A 13021-nucleotide genomic window follows, 5' to 3' on the forward strand; every position below is an offset into this window, starting at 1 on the left:
ACATCAACTGCATCTGCAAATACTTGCTCACCGTGGACAGGCCTTGAGATAATCCCTTTTTCTGTTTACCAAGAGATTGCTGCTGATTAAGTTGCTGAGGATGGCACATTTTGTAACCAGCCAGCCCAAATCAATGGTGACGTTGAGGCTGTGATCCTATACCCATTTACCTGGGAATAAGCCCTGCTGCACTTAATGGGACTTCCTTGAGAATAGGTATGTGCAGGATTTCACTTTTCTCTTTACTCCAATGCATAAAGATGCAGCAATCTCAGGCAATAAATCCAAGCATGAAATCGTGCATCGTACTACGATAGGTGATAGAGGCCCCTCGCCAGGTGGTCTCCACACACATTTCCGAACGCATGATCAAATAGCGGCCAACTGTGTCCCCCACCCCCACCCCCCATTCTAACAGTCACTGCTCACTGCCTGAACCGTTTGACAGCTGAACAACCCACGATGGAGTGAACATCTCAAAAGATATACGTGGGTTCGGAGTTGATCAAACTGGGCTGAGTCCAGGGACATAACCAGCGTGCCTGGGAGGTTGGGAGAAGCAGGCTGGGGCTGGGGCTGGGCGCTGCTGTCACCACAAGAAGGGTCAGGCGGCATCTCTGCGGCTGAAACGGGCAGAAGGGCAGCAGCGGTGGGCGCCCCAGAACTGCTTTGCCTGTCCACCTTAAGCAGTTGTGAAGTGTGGCAACTGTGCACAGTAGGCACTGTGGTTGCTGTGAGAATTCATGTTGCTATGGGACAGCTTTCCCCAGACCAGGGCCCTCCAGATGTTTTGGACTTCAACTCCCATCAGCCCCAGCCAGCCCGGCCAATGGTCAGGGATTTCGAGAGTTGCAGTCCACAACAAGTGGAGGGCACCAAGTTGGGGAACGCTGTTTAGGGTCTCTCACAACTCATTGTTATTACTTACGTAACTGTTATAATTACATTCTAGATATGTTAATAGCACAATACGTTTTAGGTTTTGGAAAGAAACATAGGGTCAATTAGACCCCCCCACACCATTCTTGTAGGAGTTACACTGTGGGATATTATTGACCCCGAAAACTTCTTTGTATCTCTATTGTTTTACTGAAAACAGAAAGTTCTCTGTAAAGTTTTTGCATTTTTACTTGCAAATGGTGTCATGCTTAACATAATTCCCTAGGTGTTTTATTTTTATGACTTTCTTGGGGTCCATTAGACCCCCCACAAATGGACTGATAATAGTAAATTTTGCTGTGAACTGAGGGTTGAAGAACTACAGCCCAATTTATCAGATGGAGGGAGCACTATCCTCAATTGGCAGATAAAAGAAGAGAAAAAATTGTAGATAGCGGCCCCCAAATTCCTGGAAATGCAAGACATTCAGTCGGTCCAGGAGAAGCATAAAAAACCATTTGCAGCGGCTGAAGCTGGCCTTAGCACAACCTTCCTAGCTTTTGTTTGCTAATTTAATATCCATCACGGGGCAAGACAAAAGCTTTCCGACTGTCAAAAGGGGTGAGGCCGCCTCTGCAAGCATGGGCCGATCAGAGCTCTGCCTTGGCAGGCTGCACACCGTCCGCCTCTCGGCAGCTAGGAATAAACGGCAGGCCTCTCTCTGCAGGTCCCCCACGGCATCTGGCTGGCCGCTCTCAGGAGATGGAAGGCTGAGTTAAAAGGGAGCATTCGTTTTCTTAGCAATCGTTACGTATTCTTGTTATTATTATTATTATTTATTTATATAGCACCATCAATGTACATGGTACATTCTACATTGTTCATAGGGATGGATCATGGCAGCTGACCACAGCCCTGTACTAATGCCATTTGCGTGTGCGTGTGTGTGGATCACACACCCCGCCCCCGGTTTGTGAACTGCCCAGAGAGCAATGTAATAAATAAATAAAAATAAGCCACAGTTCTGGCATTGCAAGTGAACCCAGGAAATCGCTCTTCCCTTACAGGTTTGGGTCAAACCAGGAGGTTACACTGCAGATGTAATACTCCCCCCGCTCCCAGGGGTTTGGTTTTGGATAAATAGAAAGCAGCGGCTGGGGAGGAACCGTTTGGGCAGAGGGAGGCTGGAGGGTTAAGGACTGCTTTACCCCCTAGTTAGTTATGGAGGGTGCTGTTCTATGGCACCTGCACGGCATCTGAGGATTGATCGTAGGCCAGAGAAAGTGCTCCAAAACTGGAGGGGGAGATGGTGATCCGACCCCCCACCCCGACCCCTCGCAGCTAGTGTGGAAAGAACCGTGGCAGCTGGCTTCCAATGTCAAGAACTCAACTTTGGAAGGATGGGGGAAGGGGGCGTTTCGGTGGGTGTGGCCGGGAGGGGACTGGAGGGGCCATGATATGAGCTCTCCTGAGCCCCTGCCAGCCTCCTTCCCTCCCCATGGAAATGCCTTTGCTAAAATGCCCATCTAGCGAAAAACGCAGGGTGGGAGGGCAAGGAGGCGGAGATCGCCTCCACCCCTCTTCCTGCCCTGCATAGGATGGCCGCAGGCCCCTGAGTTCAGAGGCAGGGAGAAACGTCATCTGTGGGAATGGGAGATTTTAATCAGGAAAATGTTGGCAGGGGAAAGGGTTAAGCAGCCCCGGCCCTCACCCGCCTTCTGTTCAAACTGGCCGCTTCCTTCCCTGGGGCTCCTTCGCATTAGAAAGGAGAGGCACCTGCCGGATCACGTCTACCTTGGTCCTTGGATGCCCCCTCTGACACACACGCTTATAGAAGAGAACTCATTCAGAAGTCAACTCACCTTTCTGGTCTTTCCGCAGCTTTATGATGTTCTTCTCCAAGTCCTCTTTCCCATCGGTCTCCTTAAGAATGGCTAAGAGAGAGAGACAAAACGGCCAGTCAATGTTAAGCTCACGGGGAGGGGAAATGTGAAGAGTTCCCGAGGTCCAGGTCCGCCCTGATCTCTTGCTGCACCTTTAAGAAACCCAGGGAATGAGACCCCCCCCCCCCGCAACCTCCCGGTGCTGAAGTCCTGGGGAAACCTTTCGCAAGGGTGGGGCTGGATAAGCTGGGGAGGGTTCTGCCAGCACACACCAAGGCCGCACGTACTAGGGAGTAGGCCCAAATGAATACAGCCATTTACTTCTGAGTTTGTGTATATAAGATTGCGCCGCAAGTCTGATTTTCTATCCCTTGACAATCCTCTATGCTTCTCCCCATAAGCAGGAAATCCCACTGTCCAAGAGGGGTTCATCATCAGAGCTGGAATGAATTCACACGGGTGGTGGAATTCCGAAACACTCTGTCCTAACTAAAGTGAGCTTGCAAAAATTCGGAATTTCCCTCCACCCAAATCAACCCAAGCACAATTCAGCAAACAGATAATAGCGACAGAGGGTGCAATTCCAGGCATAAACTTCATTTCCTTCTAAAATTTATATACCACCCTTTGGCAAACTTTTCAGAGCGAGAACATCTTTGCCTGGCCCCAAACGGATCACAATTGGCGCTTGCTTGGAAGGAAGCCCCAGGGAGCTCAGTGGGGTTGGCTTCTGTGCAACATGCACAGGACCAGGTGGCAAGTGACGGAGCGGGGCCCAGCAGGCAGGTGTCTTCAAGACTCAGCCCAGACGAAGGGGAACCCCCCCTTTCACGCGCTCCCTTCGCAAGGCCTTACCCTTGACAACGGTCAGGACCGTGTGCGGCCGGCCTAAGGAGATCGCCAAGCCCAGTGCTTCCAGAAACTGCTTTCCGTGCAGCAAGTTAGACAGCGCCTGCTCTCTGGGGACACAAGGCAAGAATCAGAGGCTGCCGGTTCACCGCTGGCGTTCAACAGGAGGGAGTTCCCAGCTCTTGTAACAGTAAAATTTTGTGAACTGCCCAGAGAGCTTCAGCTATTGGGCGGCATAGAAATGTACAAAACAAACAATGCCGTTATCTGCTGCAGACAGGCAGCGTTCAGACGATCGGGGTGGGTGGGTGGGGAGAAAGCCACCATGGCTTCTTTCCCCTGTCCCATGGGTGTGACCACCTCTTTACATAGTTACCCACGATGCCACACAGCGCTGTTCAAACCCAATGTGGTGTGCACGGGGGATCCCACAATCCCTACTACAAATCATGGGTTGTAGGACGGGCAAAAAGTCATCCCCGCTGCACACCATGCCGGGTTCAGATGACATGGCAACCACTGGGGTAATTGTGAAAATGGCGGTCACACGAGAGGGGTGGCGAAATGAAGCCACGAGTGGCTTGCTTTCCCCTCATGGTTGTCCACCCCCAGTCACAGTGTCTGAGAAGAGATCCCATTTCATCCCCCCCTCAAGTCTCACAGTGGGATGTCCACTATTCTCACACAGTGCTGCTCCTTTTTCCATAAGCCCTTAGCCTTCCTTTCTACTCGTGCCTGTTTTTCAATTTAGACTGAAAAACGCACACACTCATCCACATTTGCCTCAGAGGCCGGCAATTTGGTGGCCGGAAGAATCACTGAAGGAGGCTAGCCTCGGCCCGGGGGCTGCTAAAGCAGACTGCCTACTGTAAGCCCTCTGGACAGGGAGAAGTGCGTCTCTTCTGGGTCTTGTACAGGACCAAGCACACTGTCAGGACCATTTACATTTCCAATACAAGCAAAACCAGTGCTGGCTCAAGCCCCACCACGGCCCAGGCTTTCAAAGACACGCTCCTCCGTAGGGGCAAGACATTTTTGGGAACTGGGAGAATGCTTACGATCTATCGGTATGGATTTTCAGGCCGATGAAGTGCCACAAATCCAAATAACTTAACAGTCACATGTTACAGGCAGGCAAGTTAGTAAAACATTCCACACAGGCCAATATCGTTTGTAGTCTCATCTGCAAACTTGTAGTAATATTCCTATTTACCATGTCTAGAAGGTTTAATCAGTTAAGGATACAATCTTATGCATGTTTAGACTGAAAAGAGTCCTACACTTCTAGCATTCCACAGCCAGCCACGCTGGCTGTGGCATGCTGGCAGTTGTAGGACTTTATTTCAGTCTAAATATGCATAGGACTGTGCCTTAATTGGCTAAATGAGTCAATTAGAAAGAATAATTACTTTTAAGTATCTAAGTATCTTACTTATCATAGAATCATAGAATAGCAGAGTTGGAAGGGGCCTACAAGGCCATCGAGTCCAACCCCCTGCTCAATGCAGGAATCCACCCTAAAGCATCCCTGACAGATGGTTGTCCAGCTGCCTCTTGAAGGCCTCTAGTGTGGGAGAGCTCACAGCCTCCCTAGGTAACTGGTTCCATTGTTGTATTATTATTATTATTATTTATTTATATAGCACCATCAATGTACATGGTGCTGTACAGATAACACAGTACATAGCAAGACCCTGCCGCATAGGCTTATCTAACAGTCAGGAAGTTTTTCCTGATGTCCAGCTGGAATCTGGCTTCCTTTAACTTGAGCCCATTATTCTGTGTCCTGCACCCTGGGAGGATTGAGAAGAGATCCTGGCCCTCCTCTGTGTGACAACCTTTCAAGTATTTGAAGAGTGCTCTCATGTCTCCCCTCCATCTTCTCTTCTCCAGGCTAAACATGCCCAGTTCTTTCAGTCTCTTTTCATAGGGTTTTGTTTCCAGACCCCTGATCACCCTGGTTGTCCTCCTCTGAACACGCTCCAGCTTGTCTGCATCCTTCTTGAATTGTGGAGCCCAGAACTGGATGCAATACTCTAGATGAGGCCTAACCAGGGCCGAATAGAGAGGAACCAGTACCTCACGTGATTTGGAAGCTATACTTCTATTAATGCAGCCCAAAATAGCATTGGCCTTTCTTGCAGCCATATCGCACTGTTGGCTCATATTCAGCTTGTGATCTACAACAATTCCAAGATCCTTCTCGTTTGTAGTATTGCTTTTAAGTATCTAAGGAGCTGTCCCCACTCTTACTAGTATTCCCTTGCTTCTCTCTCCCACATAGGAAGTTTGTGTCTTCCAAGACTATGCCTTCCCCTACTGGACAAGGATAGATCTAACGATAAAGAGTTCTTGCTTCAGAACTATTTTCAGCCATATGCAAATTGATCTAATTAACACAAAAACTCATACCACTGATGGACTAATTTTTTAAAAAATTGGCTAATAACCCATATAGCATTTTTTTAATCCTGCCCTTCCTTCAAGGAATTCAGGGTGGCATGCAGGGCTTGTCTCCTCTGGAGTTATCCTCAACATTGTGAGGTAGGTTTGGATGAACTGACTGTCCAGTGAGCTTCAGGCTTGAGTCAGAATCTGAACCCAGGTCTCACTCGGACCTAGCCTTCTCCAGCCTGGCATGCCCGAGTTGTGTTGGGATTGTAACTTCCATCAGAGTTAGAGTCTATCCTATCACAGGGATGCCCGGTTGGAGATGGACAAAGTGCAGAAAAGGGAAACTAAAATGGTCCAGGGACTGGAGCATCTCCCCTACGAGGGAAGGTTGCATCAACGGGGATTGTTCCGCTTGGAAAAAAGGAGGCTGAGGGGAGACATGATCGAGGTGTTCAAAACTATGCATGGTGTGGAGAACGTGGATAGGGAGGCATCTCTCTCTCTCTCTCTCTCTCTCAAAATACTAGAACCCAATGAGGTCGTCCCATGAAGCTGATTGGTGGAAGATCCAGGACAAATAAAAGGAAGTGCTTCTTCCCAGAACACATAGTTAAATTATGGAACTCACTACCACAAGATGTAGTGACGGCCACCACTTTGGATGGCTTTAAAGGGGGGTTGGATAAATTCCTGGAGGTGAAGGCTATCAAGGGCTTCTAGCCCTGATGGTTATGTGCTACCTCCAGTATTCAAGGCAGTAAGCCTGTGTGCACCATGTGCACCAGTTGCTTGTTGGTCCCTGGTTGATGGCTGGTTGGCCCCTGTGTGAACAGAGTGCTGGACTAGATGGACCCTTGGTCTGATCCAGCATCAGGGCACTTCTGATGTCCTTATGCTGCTCCATCCCACTCACTCCGCTGGCTTTCAAAGGTACATGAATTGCACCCAATCCCATTTGTGGGAGTGAGGGGACCCCTTAGGGGGACCTTGTGCAGCCTCCCTTCTCCCCTCCCCCCAACTGAGCAACTTCCACCCAACAACAGAAGCCGCTGAGAGACTCACTTCAGGATCTGCTCCTCTTGCTTCGCTTGCTCCTCTTCAAGTTCTATTTTGGTGACATCCTTTTAACATACAAGAAACACAGAAACACAAAAAAGAAAAATGGCCAAATGGAGAGGTTGATGCCTTGGGAAAGAGAACACATCTGGACCGTACGGGATCCCGTCTGATTCTCTGGAACCACATCAGGAGCCAAACCCAGAACACAGTAATGTTTCAACTGTCCGTCCCCCACAACACCTAAAGCGCATGCAGCCACATTCACCCGCACAAATTAAACAGAAGCAGTGAAGCCATTCTAATACAGGGTTCCTTGTTTTTGAGAGAGAATGTTTAGATTTGATTATTTTGCAGACTGAAAAAGGAACTGGAAAGGTGCATGATCTTACGCACCAATTTGGTAGCTTTAGATATGAACTGAATTCATGGGAGAACTGGTGTGTGTGTGTATGTGTGAAGCTTCTGATATTTCTCCAGGGAGAGGGGCTGCGTGTGGCACAGTGCTTGGCACGCAGGAGGTCCCAGGTTCAATCCTCAGCAGCATCTCCAGGTAGGGCTGGAAAAATGCCACCTTGAACCCCTGGAGAGCCATGGTTGCCTGTCAGTGTCAACAATCCTGGGCTGGATGGACCAAGGCTCTGACTCTGTACAGGGCAGCTTCCTCTGTTCCTAAACCTCTTTCTCCTCCCTCCCTCCACTGCACCAGTGGGGGTAAGCGTGGAGAATGAGAGCATCGCTGCCCACAGAGACCTTGACTCGACCTGCTGGCCCTACGGGTCTGCTGGCAGTGCAGCGGCCCGAGCAAGCCCATGCCTGGAGGCTTGGCTTTGACCCCCTGGCAGAAGTGGCCGGGTGCTATACCAGACACTGTAACACCACAAGCTAAGAGCAAGGAAACAAGAAAAGCGGGGCGGGGGGGGGGATCCTTTCCACTGATGAATGCAACATCGGCTGTTTACTCTGCCTTTAGAAGGCAACCCCCCCCCCCCCTTTCTGGTGTATGACGCAACTCAAGGCTTCTGTAGCAAAGCGCACCTGTCGGAAAATTTAACACAGTAATTGTATCATTTGTTGTATTGGCTGAGGAAGCTCTCCAAGATGGAAACAGGCGACGAACGAACCTGCTTCATCACTTAGTGAACTTGTTTGCCTGAAAGGAATTGTTGTTTTCTATTTATGGACCTGGAATTTCCTTCTTCGTTTGCAATTTAGCTTGTTCCTGAACTTTTCAATTGATTTAGCTAACACACTATCCATTCTCTACTTCGGATGTGCTTGTGCCTTACTCTGGACCTAATTTTGAGTTCGATCTAGATTTCACTCCGACAGGTGGAGGGATAGGGGAGAGGTGACCCTCTGTCAATTCCCCTCCCCCATTTCAGCCCCCCACTGTCATGCCCCCAACCCTTGGGTGTGGGAAGGTGGTGCTGAAGGTTACAAAACCTTCCCCTTCAGTTTTTAGATGCAACTAAAGTGCTTGATCATACAGAAGAGCCCCACCTATTCAAGTGATGAACATCTTCTATTATCAGGGATGGGGAATGCGTGGCCCACCAGAGGCTGGAATGCAACTCCCATCACCCTTCCCTTTGGCTACGTTGGCTGTGGCTGATGGGAGTCGCAGTCCAACTGCATCAGCCCCACATGTTCTATATGCACATCGAAGGCATCCCATGACTTGAATAAACATGGCTACTTCAATGACAAAAATGTCCATTAAGAACAACCTTATTTACATAAAAATGCAGAAAACTGCAAAGGTTTCGCTATGGGGAATGATACCATGCTTTCTCCTTAGTAACCAGCAATCCAAGAGTTTTCGGTTTAATTGACACCCATGATCTGGTTTGTACGATCACTGTGGGTTAAACAAACCATTGTGGCTTGTTTAAAATGTGGCGGGGGGCAGGCACCATTTGCCTAATCACCCACCTGGCCACAGCTCAAGCCACACCCAAGTGGGTACAAATGGCACACGGAATGCACTGTGGCTTAAACAAGCCACCATGGCTTAGTTAACCTATGGGGATTGTGCGAACCAACCCTACAAATTAGCACTGGGGTACAATGTCAGCAATGGGAAATCCAAGGCAAATGTTTTGGACACAATACCACTAGAATCAATCAGGTCTGAAATTTACTAAGCATGAAGTACCTCAGTGTGAAACCGTTGGCTAATTAGGAACAGCTTGCAAAGCTAAAGCGTGGTGGCTTTTGGGATAGTATTAAAAAGAGTGTAGGATAGAGGGTCCCATTGAAAAAGAGCATGGCCGCCAGGCGGAACATCGTTGTCCTTCCCCAAATGTTAACTTTTATTTGTGTCTTCACCTGTAAGTAGTGGGTTACAGGGTGGTGAAGAGCTGGAAGAGAACTGCTGCTACCGCTGAAAGACCAGGTGAGATGCGTGGACCAAGCGCTCTCTATGGAGGTGCAGGTGACCTCAATAGCCAGGAGTAACATTTATTGGCTTAAGCTGGTTCACCAAATGAGACCCTATCTGGAGAAAGCAGCCCTGGTCTCTGTTATACATGAGCTGGTTATATCCAAACTAGACTACTGTTCTATTATTATTATTATTATTATTATTATTATTATTATTATTATTATTGCTGCTGCTGCTGCATTGCTTCCCACCACAAAAGCAGTCTTGAAGCGACTTAGGCACACAACTACAGAGATCTATAATTAATATAACGGGGGGGGGGGGGGGGAAATCCCAAATCAATATGAACTACATATAGCTACATCTGATTGCCTTTAAAGGCAATCCCCAAACTTCATTGTAAAATTCAGCTGACAGAATGCTTGTTGCGGCTGGGTGGTTTGATCACGTCACACCAACTTTGCACCAGTTGCACTGGTTATCCATTGTTTCCAGGCTCAATTTAAAGTGTAGATACTAATTTTGAAAGTCTTGATTGGGCTATTTGAAGGAACGTCTGCACCCATATGAACCTGACCAGGCCCTAAGATCTGCCTCAGAAGCACTGCTCTCTGGCCCACCATGAAGGTTGATCGAACAGATTGGCAGTACCATGGGCAGGGCTTTTTCAGTGGTGGCCCCACATCTGTGGAATTCCCTCCCATGAGAATTCTACTTGGCCTCTTCTCTTAAGCAGTCCCTAAATACTTTTTTTATTCCACCAAGTTTTATTGATCTGGGTCCTCGATATATGTTTTTAATCCAATGTTTTCATAGAATCATAGAATAGCAGAGTTGGAAGGGCTCTATAAGGCCATCAAGTCCAACCCCCTGCTCAATGCAGGAATCCACCTTAAAGCATACCTGACAGATGGCTGTCCAGCTGCCTCTTATTATGTTTTGTTCTTAACATTTTCATGGTAAGTCATCTTGTGAGGGCTTGCCCAAAAATGAGGGGCAGAAATAGATAAAATAAATAAAAGCTGCACACCATGATTAGTTTGTAGTTTTCAAAGAGTAAATCTAAAACTATTCCTTTTTACTACTGAGAGCAATACCACTAGATCCCTTACCTTGGCCTGAAAATAAATGATCTTGAAAATACTGAAACAAAAATTAATGCCACTGCAGTGATAAAAACCTTGTAGAAAACTCTTGCCGTTGGCGTGCATTACTGAACTTTGGTGGGAAAGGGTTGCTTTTTAATAGGTCAAAAGACCTATTTCAAACAACAGAATATGTTTTCCAAGAGCAGATAAACCTGATCCCAGAGGGGTGATTATTATAAACACCCTCTGGGCCAGGCAGTTGGGAATTTACTCTTGAGGACAGAAGGGGAGAAAAGCCATGAAATAATTAGATTGCTTTCAGCTTGTTGAGCTTTGAGATGAGGCCCAATATAAAGTAAAATACAGGTGGTCCATGACCCAAGAAAACCTTCCAGGTTAACATATTCCTGTGTTCAAAATGTGCAGTTCAAAACGCAGACGTCTATTTAGAGTTCCTTCCCAAAGGTTTTGCTGACAAGGGGCCCAGTTAATCTGTCGGATGACAAGCGAGAGACTCACGAAGGGGCCGTTGCCCAGGAACATCCCCCTTGCTGTGCAGGTAGGAGGCCCCAGGTTCAACACAGGACAATGCTGGTCTGGGTGGACCAATTATCTGAATTGGCGAAAAGCAACCTTGCGTGAATTCTGGTATTTTATCCTGAATTAGTTAGAAGGCGACCCTCATAAGGCCCGCCTGAGAGCATCTGTGAATCTTTTTGCTCAGCATCTGGGAACCTATCCCTGCAACCGCTGTAATGAAACGGCTGGCCGAAGGTGCCTGAAACGGCACAAACGGATGGACTTCGCTCACTGAAGAAACGCACAAGTAAGATCAACCAACTTTGTTCAGAAATGGCACCCTTTTATTAGATCAGAATGACATAGGAAGGCCGAATCCTTGTGTGTGTCTGTAAAGGGAATTAGGCTGTTGTCGAGGGCGCTAGCGCGTTGCTAGAAAGATAATGAAGAAAAGCAAGAAGAAGAAACTAAACAAGAAGAAGCAAGCAGCCCAGGCTATCAATATGATCTTTAGGTCAGGCAAACTTGAGTTCTGTACCTTCCACAGCAAGACCCGGGAATCGCTGGAGCCCGTCACCACCACGTTATCTTTCCGGTTGGAGTCCAGGCCCCACACTTTGTCATCATGGCCGTCTAAGGTCTTCACGCATTCGCTGTTCTTAATCGTCCAGAGTTTCAGGAGTCCGTCGGAGCCACTTTGGGGAAGGGCGACAAGGAGGAAGGTAAGACGTGGACGTGGATTTGATTCACTGCTCTTATCATTAGGACATGTATTTATGTGAACAGATATCACTGGGATCTCAGGGTGGTGTACAGATAAAATCAGAACAACGTGAAACAATAAATACACACAGCTAAATATGTATTAAATCATTAACCAGCTAAAACCAGTAGAAAAGTTTAGCGGTAAGAACAATTAAAACTATGTGCGAATTTAGCCTTCAAAGACTTTAATAAAAAGCCATGTCTTAACTCAGTGCCAAAATGAAGCCAGCGTCGGCACCAGCCGGGCCTCCAAAGGGAGGTATCCCACAATACCTCTCCCGCCCACTCCAGAGAGCTTACAGCAGCCTTCCCTGGCATGGTGCCCTCCACATGCATGATGGGAGTTGTGGTTCAATACAGCTGGAGGGCCACCAGATTGGGGCTTTACACAATCGTATTGAAACAGCTGAACCAGAAAGGAGCTGTGGTCGCACCCATGCACCCACCCACACACCCCGAGTGCAATTTATTTATTTTATTAAGACATTTGTATCCCGTCCTCTATCTCTAGGATCTCAGGGCAGTGTAAAGATAATTGTTGTAAACTGCCCAGAGAGCTTCGGCTGGGGGGCGGTATATAAATGTAATAAAATAAATAAATAAATAAATAAAACCATACAAACAATATGCAACAATAAATAGACACAGCTAAAAACAAAGTAAACCATTAATAAATTGAAAACAGTATAGAATTTAAAAAGAGTAAAACCAATTAATCAATTAAAACTATGTACAGGCTTGGTAAATTCAGCCATCAGTGGGTTTGTTCAAAAGCCATGTCTTAACCTGGCGCTGAAATGAAGCCAGTGCCGGCGCCAGTCGGGCCTCCAAGGGGAGGGCATTCCATAGCCGGGGTTTTACAACAGACAAAGCCCTCTCCCACATCCCACCACAGGGTATGTCTCACGTTGGTGGGACGCGGAGGAGGGCTCCTCCAACAGATCTCAAATCTTGGGCAGGCAGATATAAGGAGAAGTGATAGGCTTTCTCAGTCAGCAGGAAAGCGCAGAAAAGGGCAACTAAAATGATTAAAGGGCTGGAGCATCTCCTCTACAAGGGAAGGCTGCATCAACTGGGATTGTTTAAGCTTGGAAAAATGGAGACGAAAGGGAGACATGATGCATGGGGTGGAGAATGTGGACAGGGAGACCTTTTTCTCCCTCTCTCAAAATACTAGAACCCAAGGGGGTCATCCCATGAAG

At 47.7% G+C, this 13021-nt stretch overlaps 1 protein-coding gene across 1 annotated transcript in view; it reads right to left on the minus strand.

Moving 5' to 3' along the window:
* Window positions 1-13021, minus strand: part of TBL3 (transducin beta like 3) — a 37635-nt gene that overhangs the window by 2461 nt on the left and 22153 nt on the right. The window contains exons 17-20 of the mRNA XM_063143148.1: window positions 11593-11749; window positions 7068-7126; window positions 3618-3721; window positions 2742-2813 (exon numbers count right to left, since the gene is read on the minus strand). Coding sequence (XP_062999218.1) covers window positions 2742-2813; window positions 3618-3721; window positions 7068-7126; window positions 11593-11749 — 392 coding nt within the window. The remainder of the gene's footprint in view (window positions 1-2741; window positions 2814-3617; window positions 3722-7067; window positions 7127-11592; window positions 11750-13021) is intronic.

This window comes from Elgaria multicarinata, chromosome 17 (genome assembly GCF_023053635.1).
Source record: "Elgaria multicarinata webbii isolate HBS135686 ecotype San Diego chromosome 17, rElgMul1.1.pri, whole genome shotgun sequence".
Classification (NCBI taxonomy): domain Eukaryota; kingdom Metazoa; phylum Chordata; class Lepidosauria; order Squamata; family Anguidae; genus Elgaria; species Elgaria multicarinata.